The sequence below is a fragment of the Porites lutea genome, chromosome 7, assembly GCF_958299795.1.
Source record: "Porites lutea chromosome 7, jaPorLute2.1, whole genome shotgun sequence".
Lineage (NCBI taxonomy): Eukaryota > Metazoa > Cnidaria > Anthozoa > Scleractinia > Poritidae > Porites > Porites lutea.
In genome coordinates this window covers 6,618,567-6,636,429 of record NC_133207.1, presented here as the reverse complement: position 1 = coordinate 6,636,429, position 17,863 = coordinate 6,618,567, and the positions used below count along the sequence as shown (strand labels likewise).

The 17,863-nt window shown below is 37.6% G+C and overlaps 3 protein-coding genes across 4 annotated transcripts in view; 1 reads left to right on the top strand and 2 right to left on the bottom strand.

Annotated features, from left to right (window-relative positions):
- Nucleotides 1-2,514: 2,514 nt before the first annotated feature.
- On the bottom strand, nt 2,515-5,754 carry LOC140944361 (uncharacterized; the record flags this gene model as incomplete). Its single annotated transcript, XM_073393522.1, is given in 5 exon segments — nt 2,515-2,955; nt 4,396-4,435; nt 4,437-4,881; nt 4,985-5,293; nt 5,427-5,754. Coding segments are annotated over 5 exon segments (1,563 nt in total), but the record flags the coding sequence as incomplete, so codon positions are not given.
- Nucleotides 5,755-6,431: 677 nt separating this feature from the next.
- LOC140942817 (sterile alpha motif domain-containing protein 3-like) lies at nt 6,432-14,848 on the bottom strand. Of its 2 annotated transcripts, none has more exons than XM_073391821.1 (8): nt 14,717-14,848; nt 14,154-14,442; nt 11,961-12,170; nt 11,358-11,448; nt 10,154-10,516; nt 9,643-9,844; nt 9,226-9,326; nt 6,432-8,457 (listed from the first exon to the last, which is right to left on the bottom strand). In XM_073391821.1, exons 1-8 carry the CDS (start codon nt 14,799-14,801, stop codon nt 8,134-8,136), a joined length of 1,665 nt encoding a protein of 554 aa, XP_073247922.1. In that variant the 5' UTR covers nt 14,802-14,848; the 3' UTR covers nt 6,432-8,133. The 2 variants fall into 2 exon arrangements, with proteins under 2 accessions (XP_073247922.1, XP_073247923.1); XM_073391822.1 differs by lacking the exon at nt 14,717-14,848 and adding an exon at nt 14,515-14,591.
- Nucleotides 14,849-15,092: 244 nt separating this feature from the next.
- LOC140944359 (uncharacterized) overlaps nt 15,093-17,863 on the top strand; it is a gene marked incomplete at its 3' end in the record, with an annotated part of 4,335 nt that continues 1,564 nt past the window's right edge. Inside the window, exons 1-3 of the mRNA XM_073393521.1 lie at nt 15,093-15,711; nt 16,556-16,730; nt 17,466-17,623. Of these exons, the coding sequence (XP_073249622.1) occupies nt 15,118-15,711; nt 16,556-16,730; nt 17,466-17,623 (927 nt within the window). The remainder of the gene's footprint in view (nt 15,712-16,555; nt 16,731-17,465; nt 17,624-17,863) is intronic.

The following is a 17,863-nucleotide window of genomic DNA, read 5'->3' as shown; positions in this document are numbered from 1 at the left end:
CTTCCACGTCCCCTCCCCCCTGAATGTCATCAACGTAGGTGTCTTCTAAAAAGTGCCTGCACTGTGGCCTTGAACTCTTTGTCATAACCCTTGATGTGCTTCTGCAGTCGCCACAAGGATGTACAGACATGACGTGGCTCCAAATATCACTCACATAAAACGGTACTCTGCTATGTTTCTGTCTGTTAGGTTGTCGTACCACAGGACCTGCTGTTCGTCGCTGTTTTGTTTGTGTACCCGAATTTGGAGAAATGCTTTCTGAATGTCTCTGGTGACACAGTGTTTCTGCATCCGGTTCCGGAGAAGAATGTCAAATAGGAGCGGCTGTAGTGGCGGTCTTCAAACAATCATTGAGAGAGGGGGTCTGGGTGTTGGCCCTTGATGAACAGTCGTAGACACTTCTCATCTTGGTCGTTTTTCCTTGCTCTGGAATGAGTGCTTGGTGGGGAATGTAGTGCACTACCTTGCCCGTTTGATGAGGGGGTACAGGTTCCATAATTCCAGCGGCCACTTGTTTCTGCCTTATCTGATCATAGTCCTGCAGCTTCCCGGTTGTAACCTTGTTTCATAAGAGCCCCCTTGCGTCTTATTTAGCTGCTGTAGTATTTCCAGATTTTAAAAAGGCCTTTGATACAGTAGACTACATGATATTACTGTCTAAATTAAGTACCTACGGAATTCAAGAAAATGCTTACAATTGGTTTAAATCATACTTAGAAAACCGAACTCAAATATGTTCTGTTAGTGGTTCACTTTCCAAAACCTGCTCTCTCCAATGTGATATCCCTCGAGGGACTAAATTGGTCCTCTATTGTTTTTGCTATACATAAACGACTCACCAAGTTGCTTAACAAACTCTTATCCTAGAATGTATGCCGATGACATGCATATTACCTATGCTGATAAAGATTTGAATATCATTCAGTCCTGTTTGAATGAAGACTTGCTAAATATCAGCAAATGGCTGATCGCTAACAAACTCACTCTTAACATGACTAAGACTGAATTTATGCTAATCGGCTCGAGACAAAAGCTAAACGCCCTAACTGCCTCTCCCGTTCTGAGCATCAATGGTGCTCTCGTAAACCAGGTATCAACGTCAAAGTCTCTAGGTGTACTCATTGATGCAAAGCTTACCTGGGGCAGTCATATCGAGAAGTTGGCTGAACAAAATTGCCTCTGGTATTGCAGCTATCAAACGGGTCAGGCAATTTGTTCCCCCAGCAACACTGCATCTTATCTACAAAGCCTTGATTTAGCCGCATTTCGACTATTGCAATGTTGTTTGGGGAAGCTGTGGCATAAAACTAGCAGACAAACTTCAAAAACTCCAAAATCGTGCCGCGCGAGCTCTAACTTTCTCAAGCTATGAAGCAGATGCATCACAGCTGTTCCAAAATTTAAATTGGAAAAATCTTAGTACTCAGCATGATATCCAAAAATCCGTAACGGTTTTTAAATTCCTTAATGGCCTTGCTCCTGAGTACCTAAGCTCGAAATTTATTGCTCGATCCAAAACCACTTCATACACTTTTCGAGATTCTGTAAATAAATTAACTATTCAACAGCCACGCACTAGTTATCTCCGTGATAGTTTTCGCTACAGTGATGCTGTTCTGTGGAATAGTCCTCCTGAAACTTTAAGGCAAGCAGAATCCCTGAGTAATCTCAAGTCACTTTTGCACAGCTATTATAATATCAAGTAAGGCACGGCATTCATGGAAACAGGCTTTTTTTTCGTATATACTTGATTGAATAATTTTAATATTCTATTTAGCAAAACCCAGTAAATGTATTTAAGGTTTTTTACATTTTTTTATTTCGTGCCTGATGAATCTGTACGACCGTGGACTTACTTACTTACTTGCATTTTGATGATTTGATGGAAAGAGCTCTAAAACGTATGCATATCCTTAGAGTGTGTAAAGGAAATGGTTATAGTGTATCTGATCTTGATTACATCTTTAATTGCCTCATTATGTCGCTTTTTACTTACTGTATCAGAGTTTGGGGTGTTGCTGTGTGAACCAAATACCTTAGTCAAATTGATAGGCTATTGAGAACGGCCTTTCGATTTGGGTATATTCAACATGAAAAATCGATAGACCTTTTTACCGATACGGCGGCAATATTGAATAAATTCGATTTAAGGAGTATTATAGGATGCCCAGGGGGGCATGAGCATATTTCGTTTGTATTTTCGAGCGCTTTTCGGGACATTTTCTCTTAAAGTTTTCTTAGAATAAGATTGTAATGGGAAAAAAGATCCTTCTGCCGTGTTTGGATATAATAATGATCGCCTTTTTCCCGAGAAATGACCATATTTCTAATACTAAACTAGAAAAAGGCGATCATTATTACATCCAAACACGGCACAAGGATCTAACGGTACGTGCATATTTTACTTTATCTGATTGGTTAAATTGCAGTAAATCGTTGAGAATAAATGCTGCAGTTTCCATGTTAAAGTCATTGGCACTGAGGAGATCTATGAAACCTTGTGTTGTGGCAATGTTATGGCAGTTGCTGCAGGTGAGCAATGACAACTCGATCATTCTTATTTTCAAATAAGAGCTTCTTCAAACTCTCCAGGAATCCCCGTTGTACACACTGACTGTTAGGAAGGGGTGGTGTGATGTTAAGCCATTTCAACTCTCGTTTTATCCCTTGTGAAATGTCTCTTAGCTTGTGGATATTTAGCAATGTATCGACTGACGATCCCGTGTAAGTACCAACAGAGCAGGTGACAGCCTTGTATTTTCCTTTTCCAAGAGACTTCAGCATATCCTCACACACGGACTGGGAAGGGATGAGTGTTACTATACTTATGTCAGTGACCTCTTTGGGGCAGTCAGGGTGAAGTGTTTGAGTCCCAGTGTAAACTATGGTCGGAAAAGTGATGTTGGCTAGATCACCTCGGTTGATTGAGTAGAATTTGTTGCCCGTAATTATGTCCTAAAATGGAGAAAAACATTATCGTTAGCACTCTCCTCAGTTCATTCAGTCCTTCCTCTACAACTGTTTTACCCTCCTATTAAAATTTTTGAGTTACTTTAAAATGGACCAGCACACATTAAATAGCTCTCTTTAGTGTGGGCGTTGGAGAAATCTCAAGGTCGGAGAGAAAATCTGCATGCGTTTGTCTGTCTGGTTATTTGTTTTCAGAACACTGTGAATGCTATTGATAAAGAAATGTCCATTTCGTCTAGTGCGATCGGGACTACCGTATTTATTCGAAATGGAGTCCAACCTCGAATTAGCGCCCACCTCGAATAAGCGCCCATCCTAAAGGCAGAAAACGCCCACTCTCATGGCCCAAAAATTTAATAAGCGCCCAGGGCGTTTATTAAATAAATACGGTAGTTACACTCTTGTGCGTCACGCTCACGTGGAACAATTTTTCATAAAAACAACAACACAGACCCATCCCTGACAATGAAATTTTCTTGGGCTTTTGGTGACATTAAAGACTATTTGAGACTGTTAGCTTAGCTAGCGTTGTATTTTGATTAGAACTTGAAGCGTAGTATTTAAGTAATCCCATACCGACCCTAACTGTTTTCTTTAAAACGACCCACATAGGTAACGATAATAATTGCTTGCGTGGTAGGTGCTGTTTCACGCCTCACGTTTTCTCCTCCCGCGCTTGCTCGCTTACACCCTTCGAGAGCTTCAAAAGCTATCCTTTCGGTTCTTAAATGGTTGCCTTAAGGGGGGAGTTTCGTTTCATTTTGACCCAACATTTGTCACAGATTGTAAAGCACATAAACCTCCAGCTATTTTATGTATCTTCATAGAATTTTATTATGCAAGTAGACCAGCCCACAGTCTAATGTGGCATATGGTTTACGTCCTATGATAAGGAAATTTATGGTTAATTATTAACCAAGTTCTTCATGGAGGCTTTTTCCCACCAATTTCATGCCCCCAAGCTTTCCTTTTCTATTTTCAAAGTAACCGTGATATTTCTCACAATAACACTACACACACTCTCCTACAAATCTATTGAGCGATTTCGGTTTTCAGCAAATTGTGTTGCCATAGCAATGGTATAATTTTGAAAAAAGTTCAACCTGGAATATCATCAACTGTATTCATCAAAAATAAAACAGCCTCAATAGGTTTGTAGAACAGCCTTTCATAAGTAACTGAGCCAAATTTGGTAGAAAAGGAATAAAACCAAAGAATAAAAATCTAAGGGGGCATAAAAAATACTCCGCAACAATGCCTTTTTGAGAAAAATGCAGCTTATAATTTGGAAAGCAAAATCAGCAGTGTAACATTCACTAAAGGAAGCTACCACTAGTAAATTAGTAAAAGTAGCCTCATTGAAGCATTACCACATCATTTTCTAGATATAAATCACGATTTCTATCTCTTTTTTCTCTTTCTTGCTGGTTCTATGGCAACAGTCAGTTCATTGAAAGCACCGGCATGTTGTGCCCTCCTTTTGTCACCATTGTTCCTCATCTCTTTGCTTTGCTTTTCTGCGAGCAACTCTGTATTTTTTATGCTGATCCTGGATCCTTTTTTCAGCCTTTTTAATTCGCCCAGAATATCTTCTGCTTTCCTTTCTGGTGCCAGCCGCAACAGCTAACCCAGCCCTTACCATCACTTCGTACTTTGCAGTTGCCCCTGCACTGAAGTGTAGAGTAGCTGATGCTGTTGCCAGCTCAATCCGTTTTCTTCCATGCCATTTGTGCTTTGGGCACCTAATCTTCACTAATGAATTCACAGACTCATTTGCATTTTGGGTAAAGCCTGGAAAATAACGTTCAAGAAGAGCAGGATCACTAAGCCTCTCATAAATGGGTCGCAAACGGTTTTCAAACAATTCCATGGTTAACAGTGTATACTCTCTTGGACCATGTACCATCAAAACTGATTGGAATGTCAACCAGAGTGTCTTCATCTTCTTCACTAATCCCTTCGTCTGCCATTGCCAGCTTCCCTGCCTCTTTCCTGTTTTTCTCCAGTCCCACCTAGACAACTTCAGTATGTGCTTGAAGCAGGGCATCCTCATGACTATGCCAGGTATCTTTGCTCATGGAAAAAGGCATATTCAATATCTCACAAAATTTGGAAATATCTTCTCTGCCAATCCCCATTTCACTGGCAGCATAGACCACTCGGCGATTTACATCCTTCCCTTGCACAGTTCTGGGGCCATTGTCTAAGGAATTATGTTCACCAGTACCCAGAAATTCTGTCAGACCGCAGTCATCACAAATAGCATATATGCTACTGCTGAGTCCAAATCGGCTTGTACTTATTTCTCGAAGTTCTAGATGGTCTACAACAACAAAAATAAAGAAAATAACTAATTGATGACGACGCCGGACGAGAACAGCAACAATAGAAGCACATTTTATAATATATACTATGAGAATTGCGAAAGTAAAAATAACAGAAAATGATGATCTCACCAGAAGCACATTGCGAATTTGAATGAATCCTTCTTGCAAATTCTTTGAGACTATCCATGGACACAAGATGGTATCCTTCTGCTATCTCACCTTTTGGATCTATACTTTCATCGGAAGAGCTTTCTGTGTATTCAGCACCAATTTTTCTCAAAGAAGCCGAAGCAGCAGGGGGTGGAATCTGTTCACTCACAACATCATCTTTGATGGGTGGCGGGTGACGGGTGGCGGGTGAAAAATTGTCAGGCTGTCCAAAATAAAAAAATAAAGAAAAAACATTTAAAAAACATAAAAAGTGGAAACCGAAACAAGAAAAAAGATGATAAACATTACAAAAAGCGATATTTTAGCAATATTCTTCTACACGATATCGCAGGAACTCATAAAAATTAAAGTACTATTTATCGTGAGACCAGACAAGTAAGATCGCATTGTCTTCTCGACATGTTTGTACAATGTCTCATATTTTTGACAAGTGCGTTTGTTCTTTTGTTGTAAGTTGGGATAAACATTGCATTGCCCGTGGAATAAATCTTTGCCAATTTGGTTCCCGACTTGTAGTTGAAAATGAACAAAATCTCTATTTCGAAAAAACAAGGAAATTTTCCTGAGACTAAAACAACAAAGCTGTCAATGTTAATGCGTACCAGAGAAGGAGCAACAACGTCTTTGACACAACATGGGCCGTTTTCGCTGCATGTGGTGTCTCGGACGCAATTGATCTCGTTGTATATATATATATACAAAAAGGATCTGCATTTTTTAAAATACTACTTAAAAATACTGATTGGGATGGCAATCATGCCGCATACTGGGGCCAAAACTGAGCAGTCTGTTATAAACACGGCTAAACAGTCGGGGAAGTGCAATCATCTTTCGTCTTGATGTGGAAGAAAAAGCAAACTAGACAAACAAGATCTTTCCGCCTTTTATAGAAATTTAAACAATTAACAAAGAAACGACGCTGTACATCACGATTCAATCAGTAGTGAATTGCGTGGTTACACTGCAAAAAAAGTCGAGTAGGCTCAACTAAAAATATTGAGTAAAACGTTGAATCCACAATGACTACACATATTGAGTAAAATGAAGTGTCAGTCATGAGTAAACCATACTCAATAACGGGAGTAAAAATTACTCACGTTTGAGTGCAATAACCCAAACAAGTGTAAATCCCACTCAATGCTCTGAGTACACATTACTCATCTGTGAGTAAACCCAACTCAATATAATGATTAACCTGGCTCAAGCAAAGTGAATCCACAGTAACGCATTATTTTGAGTAAACGGACAGTTTACTCAATGCGTGAGTAAAATACACGCAACATATAATGTAAAAAAACACACGAATCATATCCCAGTTCTCATTTTAATGCATAGAACTGCTATTTATAATATAGTGGAGAAGTAACAACTACACAAATCCGTATCCACCTGTATAATAAATATTTTATTATTATTTAAAAAATATGTTCCTTAAATCTGATTAAATGCAAAATCATAGGTTTTGATTCAAGACAGTAATAATAATTAAGATTTTGTAATAATGCACATATCAAATATAGTCCTGGAAACGGGTTCACTTAAGTACTTAAAGAAGCAACAACCCCTACACCTCTGATATATACCAACCAAGTCATATGTAACTCGATTTATAGAACTTATGTGCCAAAATAAAGATGTCTAATTATCAACCTTTCACATTGTTTAAAATGTTAATAGATATTTCAGCAACATGCAAAGCAAGTAGTGTCCAATAGCTGGGGCTAGTAGACTTTGCTATTGGGCAGGTGAATTAACTCACCCGACGGGCAAGTTAAGTTACTTTTTGCGGAAATCAAATTAACTAAGACTGTGTATTAATCCTCCTAATGAGCAGGATTAATACACAGTCTCATATATCAAAACGATTTTGAGGCTAGTTGACATAAATATTTTGAACAATATACCTCGCAAGAATCTAGCAAAAAATTCATTTTAATCTCTGTGGCAGTAGATCCATGTTTGAATCTACTGGCCTGTCTGCTGTATTACAATGTAGAAAAATCAAGTTATTAATTTTATCGGTTGACTTGAAATAAGTGCTACCCTACCCAAGGTATTGTAATGCTTTCACTGTATGATATGTATAGGTAATAGCATGATTTGTAGTGATATTCGGCATAAATAGCTCGAGTGATATTTCAAAATTGTTAAACGTAATTTCACGAGCTGTTAGGCGAGTGAAATTTGAGACAATTTAGAAATGTCACGAGTGGTATTTATGCCAAATATCACCTACAAATCATGCTATTATTTGTTTATACTACTACCTGCAAAAGGTTTGTAATTTTCACATGTAGGTATTTCAAATTAAGCTGAAATACCACTGCTCTAAGCCAATCAAATTGCAGAAATTTCTCAAGTAGTAGTATAAGTGTAGGTAATGGCATGATTCGTAGTGATATTCGGCATAAATAGCTCGAGTGATATTTCAAAATTGTTAAACGTAATTTCACGAGCCGTTAGGCGAGTGGAATTTGGGACAATTTTGAGGTATCACGAGTGGTATTTATTCCAAATATCACGTACAAATCATGCTATTATTTGTTTATACTACTACCCGCAAAAGGTTTGTAATTTTCACACGTAGGTATTTCAAATTAAGCTGAAATACCACTGCTCTAAGCCATCAAATTGCAGAAATTTCTCATGTAGTAGTATAACATGGTTAATTACACTTTGATAGGCTATCAAGGTCATTCACTAAACTGATGACAGAGCCTGGAAGCTTCTGTGCATCATTAATGTGCAGAACGCACTTTTGTAAATACAAAAATAAATTTTTCAACCCAACAGGGTAATTGAACATAAAAACATAGTAACTGGCGAGCAATCCACATGCTGCCTCCACAAGGCTGCCAGTAAAAGAGCATAACAACTGCTTGTCAGCTGCTAAATGAATTTGCCCAGGTGAATCAAGGCTGCCTTCAAAAATGATAAAAGGAAAAGAACTTTGAAGAGCCACACTTTTTGCTGTTGTGCTATTCACATCCTAAAAAAGAAAACAAATCAGTTGGTTATGATTTCATCTTCAAAAGCCACTGTTATAAATCACAAGTTTCCATTATAATGGAAAAGCCAATTAAAAAGGATCAGTACGTTCATGGAAGACACAAAATTAGACAACTAAAGCATTTGCAGCGTTGAAAAAGCCCAGGATTGTGTTTAATGCAGCACACTAATAGAAATGCTCCTTAAGCATAGTCAGTACATTCTAAAATAATATGAAGCGTGTGAGAAAAGTGATGATAAAGATGATAGTAATGATGATGATAATGATGATAATAACAACTAGTAGTAACTGAAAATTAGGGAAGTGCATCCACAGTCAGATAAGGGCTATGTTTGTGCAAAAGAGGCTTAACTATCTATTGCTAAACATCGATACCAGTTCCGCGCGAAAAAATGACCCTGAAATATCTGTTGGGCTAATAATAGTGAGTCTGATATAGAAAAAAGTTCCATGAGAGAACGTGGATTCCAACTGCACCCTTTGGACACAAATGATGATGATGATGATGATGATAGTAATAGTAGTAAGAAAAATAATGAAGATCGAGGAGGGTGTTATCCATCAAGGCCGTAGGCCAAGGCAGATAGCACCCTCCGAGATCTCCATAATTCTTCATAAGGTACTCAGCCTCATTCATTAATTGTTAATTAAGTAATGTTCATCCATATAATTAGAATTTATCAACTTGAATCTGATGCTCGCTATAAACATGATATTAAATCTGTCATAAAATCGTATACTACTTACAGCAATAAAGTGAACAAAGTCCTGCTGCTGAGACTGTCCTCCTTTAGATGTCTGTTTAAGCAAAAATGGAAGGACTGCCATGGCAACCTCTTCTTTTTCCTCTGAGAAAAAATAATGATAAAAAAGACGTTAATTTTATTCAGTCAGCATTTGAAACAAAGGAGTGTCACCAGCTGGGGCATAAAAATAATAAATTTCATTGTGACAATTATTGTCACAATATCATTTTTTTTATCTTCATGAAGTAAATGCCAATGAAAGCACCATGAGCCTCCCTTTTGCATCATCAATTTTGTGTAATGCTAAAAAAAGTTTTTTGGCATGCAGGAAGGCCCACCTATTCAAGGGGGTACTAATGTGAGAGTTTACAGTATTTTAGTAAGCATAATATTATTACAATCATTTTAAGATTCATACCTGTCAAGTTTTCAGTTTCATCGTCATCATTAAACTCTCCCTCCAAGAGTTGGAGGTACTGCTCCATTCCCAAACAGTTTTTCCTGCCCTTTCTGGCTCTTCCTAATTCAATTATTTGGTCAGCAACTTGACTCAAGTTAGACTGAAACGTGTCCAGAATGCTTGTATTTATGCCTAATATCCTCTCAAATTCAGTGACAATCTGAAATCACAAAAGATAAAGCAGTCCTGCTACAGTGAGGAGCTTAAAAAAAGTATTATCAAATATCAATATTATTCTACCAGCCCGTTTCCATAGCAAATAAAGGGAACATCAGTTATGGAATTAGTGTGTAGAGAGTTACCCAGCTAGGAAGTTCTTTTGGATCTTCTTCTGCTCTCTCTCTTATGAAAGTAGTCGGGAATAAATGCTCATAGTAGCCTGGGGAGGGGGAATTCCCTAGCCACTGGTGCTGTGTGACATTCCCTGATCAGTAAGAGAAACTTAATTTTAAAAAAAAGAACATAATACCTGTTTGAAATCAAATAAAGCAGGGTATTCTGCTCTCACTTCTGTTAGGGGCACATTCTTGTTCATTAGCCTCCGTCTGTCTGGGAAGGTAAGACTCATGCGCTCTGCCACTCTCTTCAGATCAGGCGTTCTTCGCATGCACTCATTCTGCAGCCACTCTTTATGCCGCTTCAAGGATACCTCATCTTCTCCCTCTGGAAAAGGTGGCTCCCAATTGATCCCACCCCTTCTCAACTTCAGTGCCACAGGCTGTACTTCTGACCCCTTAGTTTTTCTCCTTTTGTGGAGAATTACTTCAGGGTCATCAGTTATACCTTTCCGTTCGTTTCTGAATTTGTCATAGAGCTGGGCAAACCAGGAATCCTAAAATTCAAATACAAACATTTTTGCATTATAACCATTTTCTGAAGTTCAGGACAAGGTGTTTTAATTGTCAGGGTGGGGGTTTATAGTGGACTTCTAAACTTGCTAAGAAAGCAGAGTGGAACCCTGCCTTCTGGCGACCGCTGTACTTGGTGTGACATGGTCACACTGATGACTTAAGGTTACCGTGTTCATTGAGCTCTGTAATTTACTAATCAAACTAGCGATTTGTGTTTAATTCTTTCATCAAAGGGATTACCCAAGCTCAAAACCATTTGCTGGTATCCAGAAGAAGCCAGTGGAAGGTGACCCTTTTTTTTTCAAAACTTGAACAATATTATACAGTGATGTTCATGTGGAAAATTGAGAGAAAAGAAATTGAATTGAATTGAAAAGTCAGAGAGATCAGCATGTCCATTTTCAGAATCACAGTAAGCTGAACTGATTCTTACTTTGCTCTCAAACAACAGTACACTGTAAATGTATTGTGGGGTTTAAAAGTCAAATTTTAATGTAGTCAAATTGTCTTTTGTAATCAGTGAGGTTTTAAGTGTTTTTTACAGTAAAATTATCACTCTATGAATATCTACATAATTTTCAGTTGTTCTACATCTGTATATTGAAGAGAACAGCTGTTCAAAGTGCAAAAAAAGGTGCTAAGTCATGATCTTTGCCCCTTCCCAGTAATACCCATTAAATGGTTTCTGTCTTATCAGAGTTCCACTGTATCATAATTCAGTAGAATTATTAAACAATAATTTCGGTTCAATAACTTCCAAACTGTTCTGGGTACTCAAGGAAGGATATTTTTAATGCCGGAAATGCGTTTATGTAAACTTACATATCCAGTCCCAACAGATGTGTCCTTAAGGAAAGGAAATGTCTTAATTATAACCTGGGAAATTTCCAGCAGCTGCTGTTTTGTAGGATATCTGGAAAAAAAAAATTTAAAGGCATGTGAGAAAATTAAGCAAATGGCTTCTCTTTGTCCTAAATGTGCATCACTTATCCTCATTTTTGACCTGCCGCACTCATAGTGTATGCGTAACAGATTGAGTATGTGTTACAGGTCAAATTTGATTTCAGGTTAAATATTTTTAACCTTGGTTGATTCTCATTTTACTTTTTTTCCTAACCTATTTACTCATGAATTAGAAACAAAGGAAATTGAAAATCAACCTAGGTTAAATGAAAATTAACCTGAAATCAAATTTGACCTGTAACATGATACGCATGGCAGATTCAATAAATTTTCAATAATAATTATTGTATCAATGGACTCTATGGGGGTATGCTTGCCCTGGCTTGGCTGTAATCAAAAGTGGGAGGAGAACAATGTAGAATTTATGGTAAATAGCAAGTGTACACTTACTCAAACTTCCCAAGATTGCTAATCAAATAAATCTACTGGATACTGAACTCCACTGTATCATTATCTACTTACAGGGTATATCTTGAGAAATGTTCATAAATTCTTGAAACAAAGCTTTTTCTTAGCTTTCTCGTCAACTTTGTTCTGTCTTTGTCCTGCAACAGCTTTGTCACCTCTGGTCTATACGAAGTGGGCAAATCTATAGTTGCAGGCCAAGGCAGTTTAGCATTAAGAACAATAGTTCCAGTGTCTGTTTGAGCTACACTGACACATGGCCGCTTCCTTAAAAAGGAATAGGAGAATACAAGTCAACTCCACATTTTTTTTCAAAATTTATTTTGGACAACGGACTTAAATGATAGTAAAGCACATGTCAAAAAAAAGCGTGACTATAAAAGTACTGCTAAATGTCTACTAAAAACAGTCAGACATTATGTAGTGGCCAGTAAACAAGACCTGTTCAACAAAATTTTCAATGAATCACTGTAATAGTGGCCAAAATATATTTATTTAAAACAGTCACTTGTCCATTTGTATAGGGTGGCCACATAAGAGAGGTTTTGAGTTTACTTACACTTCATAGTTATTTGTACTCAACTGACAGTGAATTCCAAAATTACTATCAAAAATGTACTGCACAACAAATTGAGGAAATGAAGTTCTACAATTATATACTCCTGTTTTTGGTACGTTAACTGAACTTCTCAACAGGAAAATTTAAAATAACACTAAGCAGCTCAGCTGAAGTGCACCTGTTTGAAACAGGCTTCAGACAGTTTCTTGCAAGCTCTTTAAATGGGCGATACTTTGTATACTTATAAATAGTTGCAATCACTACCCCAAAGGAATACATGTCACTCAAAATTGATTGAGAATGAGATCCTTCAATGACCTCAGGAGCAATGTGACAGTGCTCTCTGTAGTACATAGCTTTTTCTTCCTCTGTCAGGATTTTCTTTTTTGCCTGAGTAAGTGGACATGCCTTTCCAAAATCAATTAGAATTGGTGAGAAACAGCCTTTAGAATTGCATACAATTACAATATTATCATTCTTAATTTCATTGTGAATAATGTCCTTCCTGTGAATGTAGCTAAGACAGTCACAAAGCTGTGTTAAAATATGAAGCCAGTTCTCTGAACTTTCTATTGAGACCTCAGCCTCTTCTTTGATGACACCTCTTAATGTTACTGGCTTGAAGCTTTCACTACCATAAAATTGTGTGACAATAAAAAAGGGTGCACGGGTGTTGTTCATCCCATATATCAATGGCAGGTTAATATGGCAACACTGTGCTAAAAATGATGCCTCCCTTTCCACCAATTTAGGTGTACTGGAGGAATCAAAATATTTGACAGCTACTGGAGATGACCTAAACTGTTTCAATACCACTGTGCCAAATCTTCCTCTACCAAGTTGAACTGATGGGCCATCAACATCTTCCAGCATAGAAGGATCTATCTTTAAGATTTCTCTATTAGAACCTGGCTCCTTGGTTAACCTTTGCTGAAAACCTCGAAAAACGGACTGAGATGTTTTAATTCTATCCTTTTCTTTTTCAGATGCTCTCCACATCTCAAAGTATTTTTCCTTTATATTTGTCTCCATATTACACTTTTTGGTTAGTGAGTCATTGTCATTTTTGAGTTCTTGGATCAATGTTGTTACTCCTCTTTTCAAAAGCTTTCTTTCTTCTCTTTTTCGCTTGTTGCGGGCCAAACGCTGTCTTCTTTTACTTGCCAGAGAGTGTTTTGATGGCTGTCTCTTTCTGAAATTTATATAGTATAAATTTATCCATGTCCCCTTTAATGAGCAAACTTTTGGTAATATCTACTCAAAAGGGGTGCTGGTAAAAGGTGACGATAAGCACCTTACACAACAACAGTATCTGCACAAAGAAAAATTTATACAAGCCTTAATTATGCCCTTACAGTCCTCACTGACAAGCGTTAAGATACACTTGAGTGAGTTATTGGTTAAAGGGGGCTTATGCCACCCTACTCAACATCAACTTTACAGGCTGCAGTGTAAAACCATAATTAAGGTGTTCCAAACAAAGGCTAAGTAAAGTATTTTTTTAACTCAAGTTTTGGCTTGCAATAATACAGAGAAGAAGCCTTAAATTTGGAAGCATAAATTAATGTTCCAGAAACTTTGCATTGAATGCCTGCCCCTGTTTAGCACAACTTGCTTTCCCTATATATGCTCTTTTTTTAATTAAAAAAAAGTGCATGCGATCTGCATACGTGTTAACTCTATGTGCATACCTTGCATTTTGTGCAGTCTCTGGCTCCTTGCTTTGTGAACTCTCTGCAGCCACATCACCAGCAATGGTGACCACCTGGGTCTCATGATCAGGCTGGTTTGTAGCAGCTGTATGCGTGGTAGAGGCAGCAGCCGTATGCGTGGTAAAGTCGCCTGAAGTTGAATTAGCTTTATTTTGTTTTAAAGTACCCAGCAGCTTAAGGAACTTCATTCTGTGCCCCATGACTGGAATTAGTTCTTCAGCGGCCCTTTCAGTGAGGCATAGGAGTGCTTCACCATCTATAAAGTTCTCTGTGAACACAAAAGCACTTAGACTTAATGAGATTCGCAGTTGAGGGTTTTAAGTGTTGAACTATCTCATACCGCGTTTATGCAAATTAGCCTCTGAGCAAAAGAGAGGGCCGCGAAAACGAACATCAAATCCAATAAATTAGATCACTGTACTTTGATATCGACAGCAGGGCACTGAGGTCCACTGAGGGTTATTTAGGGCACATAAACCTCTTAACGTTAACAATGCATTCCAACGGTTAGGAATGTAAGCTCTTTATTTCTGTCCACTTACCATGAAATTTAGAAGCATATTCACCAAAACCCTTATCGCTCAACCATGACTGAACCTCGTCAATTGATCTCTTATCCATAGCCATTTCTTATCCGATTGTAGGTGAAACACGGGGGAAAGCAAACGATGAACTGTAGTAAAGTCTAACCCAAATAACTTGAACGTGAGCGCGGAAAAGGCCGAATTACTTAACGACAAAGCAATATCATTACCGTTTGGCGCGCTTTTCTGCACAATCTATTGGCTGTAGGTTGCACGTGATGTTTGTTTAAACGTCATGTGAGTGATGTGCTTCGTGACGAAAACGTGACGTTGCTTGTGTTTCGCGCGAAAATTTGCACGAGTCAGCGATTGATTTAGTTTGCAAACCTTCACAACGTGTGCTTTCATTTAAGCCCTACATGTATTCGTGCACTTTTTGCGCTGGTTTTCTGGGACATTCTTTTAAAAAGCTTCTTCGCCACATAAAGTTTATTCATAGTCACGAGCCAAACATTTCAATAACGTGCGGTGATTGTGGTCAATCATTTCGTAAATTTAATTCCTTCAAGACTCATATTCGAAGAGAGCAGGCGAAGAAAAAACTTGAGCAACGTTTTATCGTGGAGGAAGCAAGCGACACCGAAGTTGACGAACATCAGGGTTACGAAAGCGATGGTGAGCAAGGCCCTGAAGAAGAACAAAACGCTGACACTCACGTTGGTGATATCACGAAGTTTTTAGCTTTGTTTATTTTGAAAACTAAAGAAGAAAACCAACTTAGCCAGCAGTCCATAGATTCTATACTTGCGAACACGGAGGATGTGGTTGAAACCAGTTTGCAGTATCTAAAAGATAAAATAAGCAGTTGTTTGGCAGACAGTAATATACAAATTGAGGATGTAAATGGGTTGGCTGACGTTTTCAGGGAGCCATGCGTTTTTTCGCGAGCTAAGGAACCTCTGGCAAATGAATACCTGCAGGTCAAGTACTTTCTGGAAAACTTTGATTTAGTGGTAAGAACAAGATCGCATGTTAGCTTTATACTTTGTGTTTTTCTTATGTCACCATCATCCATGTATGCCATAATGATATTTGCAATCTCCACATTTAGATTTTGCAGTTTCTATTTTGGTGCAAATCGTAGGGAAGATAAGACATTTTTGACTCACATGCAACCCCGTGTATTTTGGTCACCTTTAGGCATCATGGACCAATTCTATTTTATACATTCTTTATGTTGGGAACTAATATTGTAGCCTTTCTTTCAATTATGAAAGGAGCCGCAGGAGATAGTCTTGAGTCAGCGTGCAGAGTACTGTACTGTAAGAGGACGTCAAAAATTAAGGATTGTCAAGGAGGCATTTCAGTACATCCCAATACTGAAGACTCTACAAGCTTTACTTAACCATCCAGATGTACTTGCAGAGGTAATTGGTTTAGTGCTTTAAGACGTTAAGAGTTTTCTTTTCGAGGCACGAAAAAAATGCTTGTACTGAATGTTATTAAGTTGTAGTAATTAAAATGATACTATTCAGGTAGTACATGTATGTACAGAATTACTCTTTGGGAACAGCTCACATCCTCAGAAAGGTTCTGTCAATCAAGTGAACTCGTTAGTACCAAAGGACCATGGTTTGGCCCCGGTGCTTCAGAGACTAAATAAGCGAGTCAAGTATTACAAATTGGATAATAATAACAACAATTAATTAGTTAATTATTATTCCTAAATGGGGATAACTAATTTATTTAGTGGATTGTGCTATCCAATTTTTTGGCACAAGTTGTTGTGCTGCTCAATAAAAATATGTATATGATTGTATTTTAAACAGCAGTGTTTTTTTGGTAATGTTGTTTAAGGTAAGAAATCCCCACAATAGCACTGATGGACTTTTGAGAGACTTTTGTGATGGTGAAGACTTCAAGAGACATCCTCTTTTTGGACAAGACCCACAGGCACTTATTCTGCACTGCTACTATGACGACTTCCAAGTTACCAATCCTCTTGGATCAAAGACTAGAAAGCACAAAATAGGTACTTACACAATACGTAAAAGAAAATCAATAAAGCTCCAGATAGAAGCTGACTAATATTATTTCTTGACTTTTGTGTCACTGACAAAAGAGACACTATAAAAGAGTTAATTGTGCAGTACTTTTTAAACTAATTTCTTGTATTTTGAAAGCACAACTTGTAGGTCTTGTACTTTAATCAACACATTCTTGTGTCATTTTTTCATCTTATTATGTAAATAATTTTAGTATTACCATTAGATCTGTTTTTAGAAAATATTTTTGTTTTCTGAACTGTGCTTCACAAAGCTGGGTCTTAGAACAGAACATTTCCTTGACATTTTGTACGTTTTAACATTTTTAATTTCAGCAGTCATTAGTCCTCAACAACAATATATATATTGCTATGTGTCACTCCAGCATAGCTCGAGGAAAATGCTTGCAGAGTCAAATATGTGAGATAGAAATAGGTGACATTCTTGCACTAATAATACCCACAGGACTTTCTGTTCAACGTGCCAATATTGTGTATATGATACAAGTCAACATTAAATTCAGGTTAAAATTTTTTAACCAAGGTTGATTCTCAATTTGCTTTGTTTCCTAGCCCTAATTTTTCATGGATTAGGGCTAGGAGACAAAGGAAATTGAGAATCAACCTAGGCCAAAAAATTTAACTTGAAATCAATTTTGACCTGTAACATATATACTAGTAATGGTGTTTATGCCATTAATTTTGTTGATGTCTGTTTTATAGGGGTGTTCTACTTCAGCCTTGGAAATCTTTGTCCACAGTATCGGTCGGTAATAAACATGATACAACTGGTGGCACTTTGTCCAGTTCCTTACATAAACACATATGGAATGAACAAAATTCTTCAACCGTTTATGAGGGATATAAGTCTTCTTGAGTCTGTAAGTAAAACATTAGTAGTCAACATTATTAAAACATTTTGTCCTGTTTACATGTCAAGTATTATCAACATAATACAAGTCTAAACTAGACAGTAGAAAACACCTGTCTCATTACTTTTATGATCTGCACTTTTTACTGGTTGTGTCCTCCTAACGATGGTAGGAAAATGATATTAGACAGCCAAAACAATGAATTTTGCCACCACACCACTGCATTTAGGCAAATAGATTGTGTATATT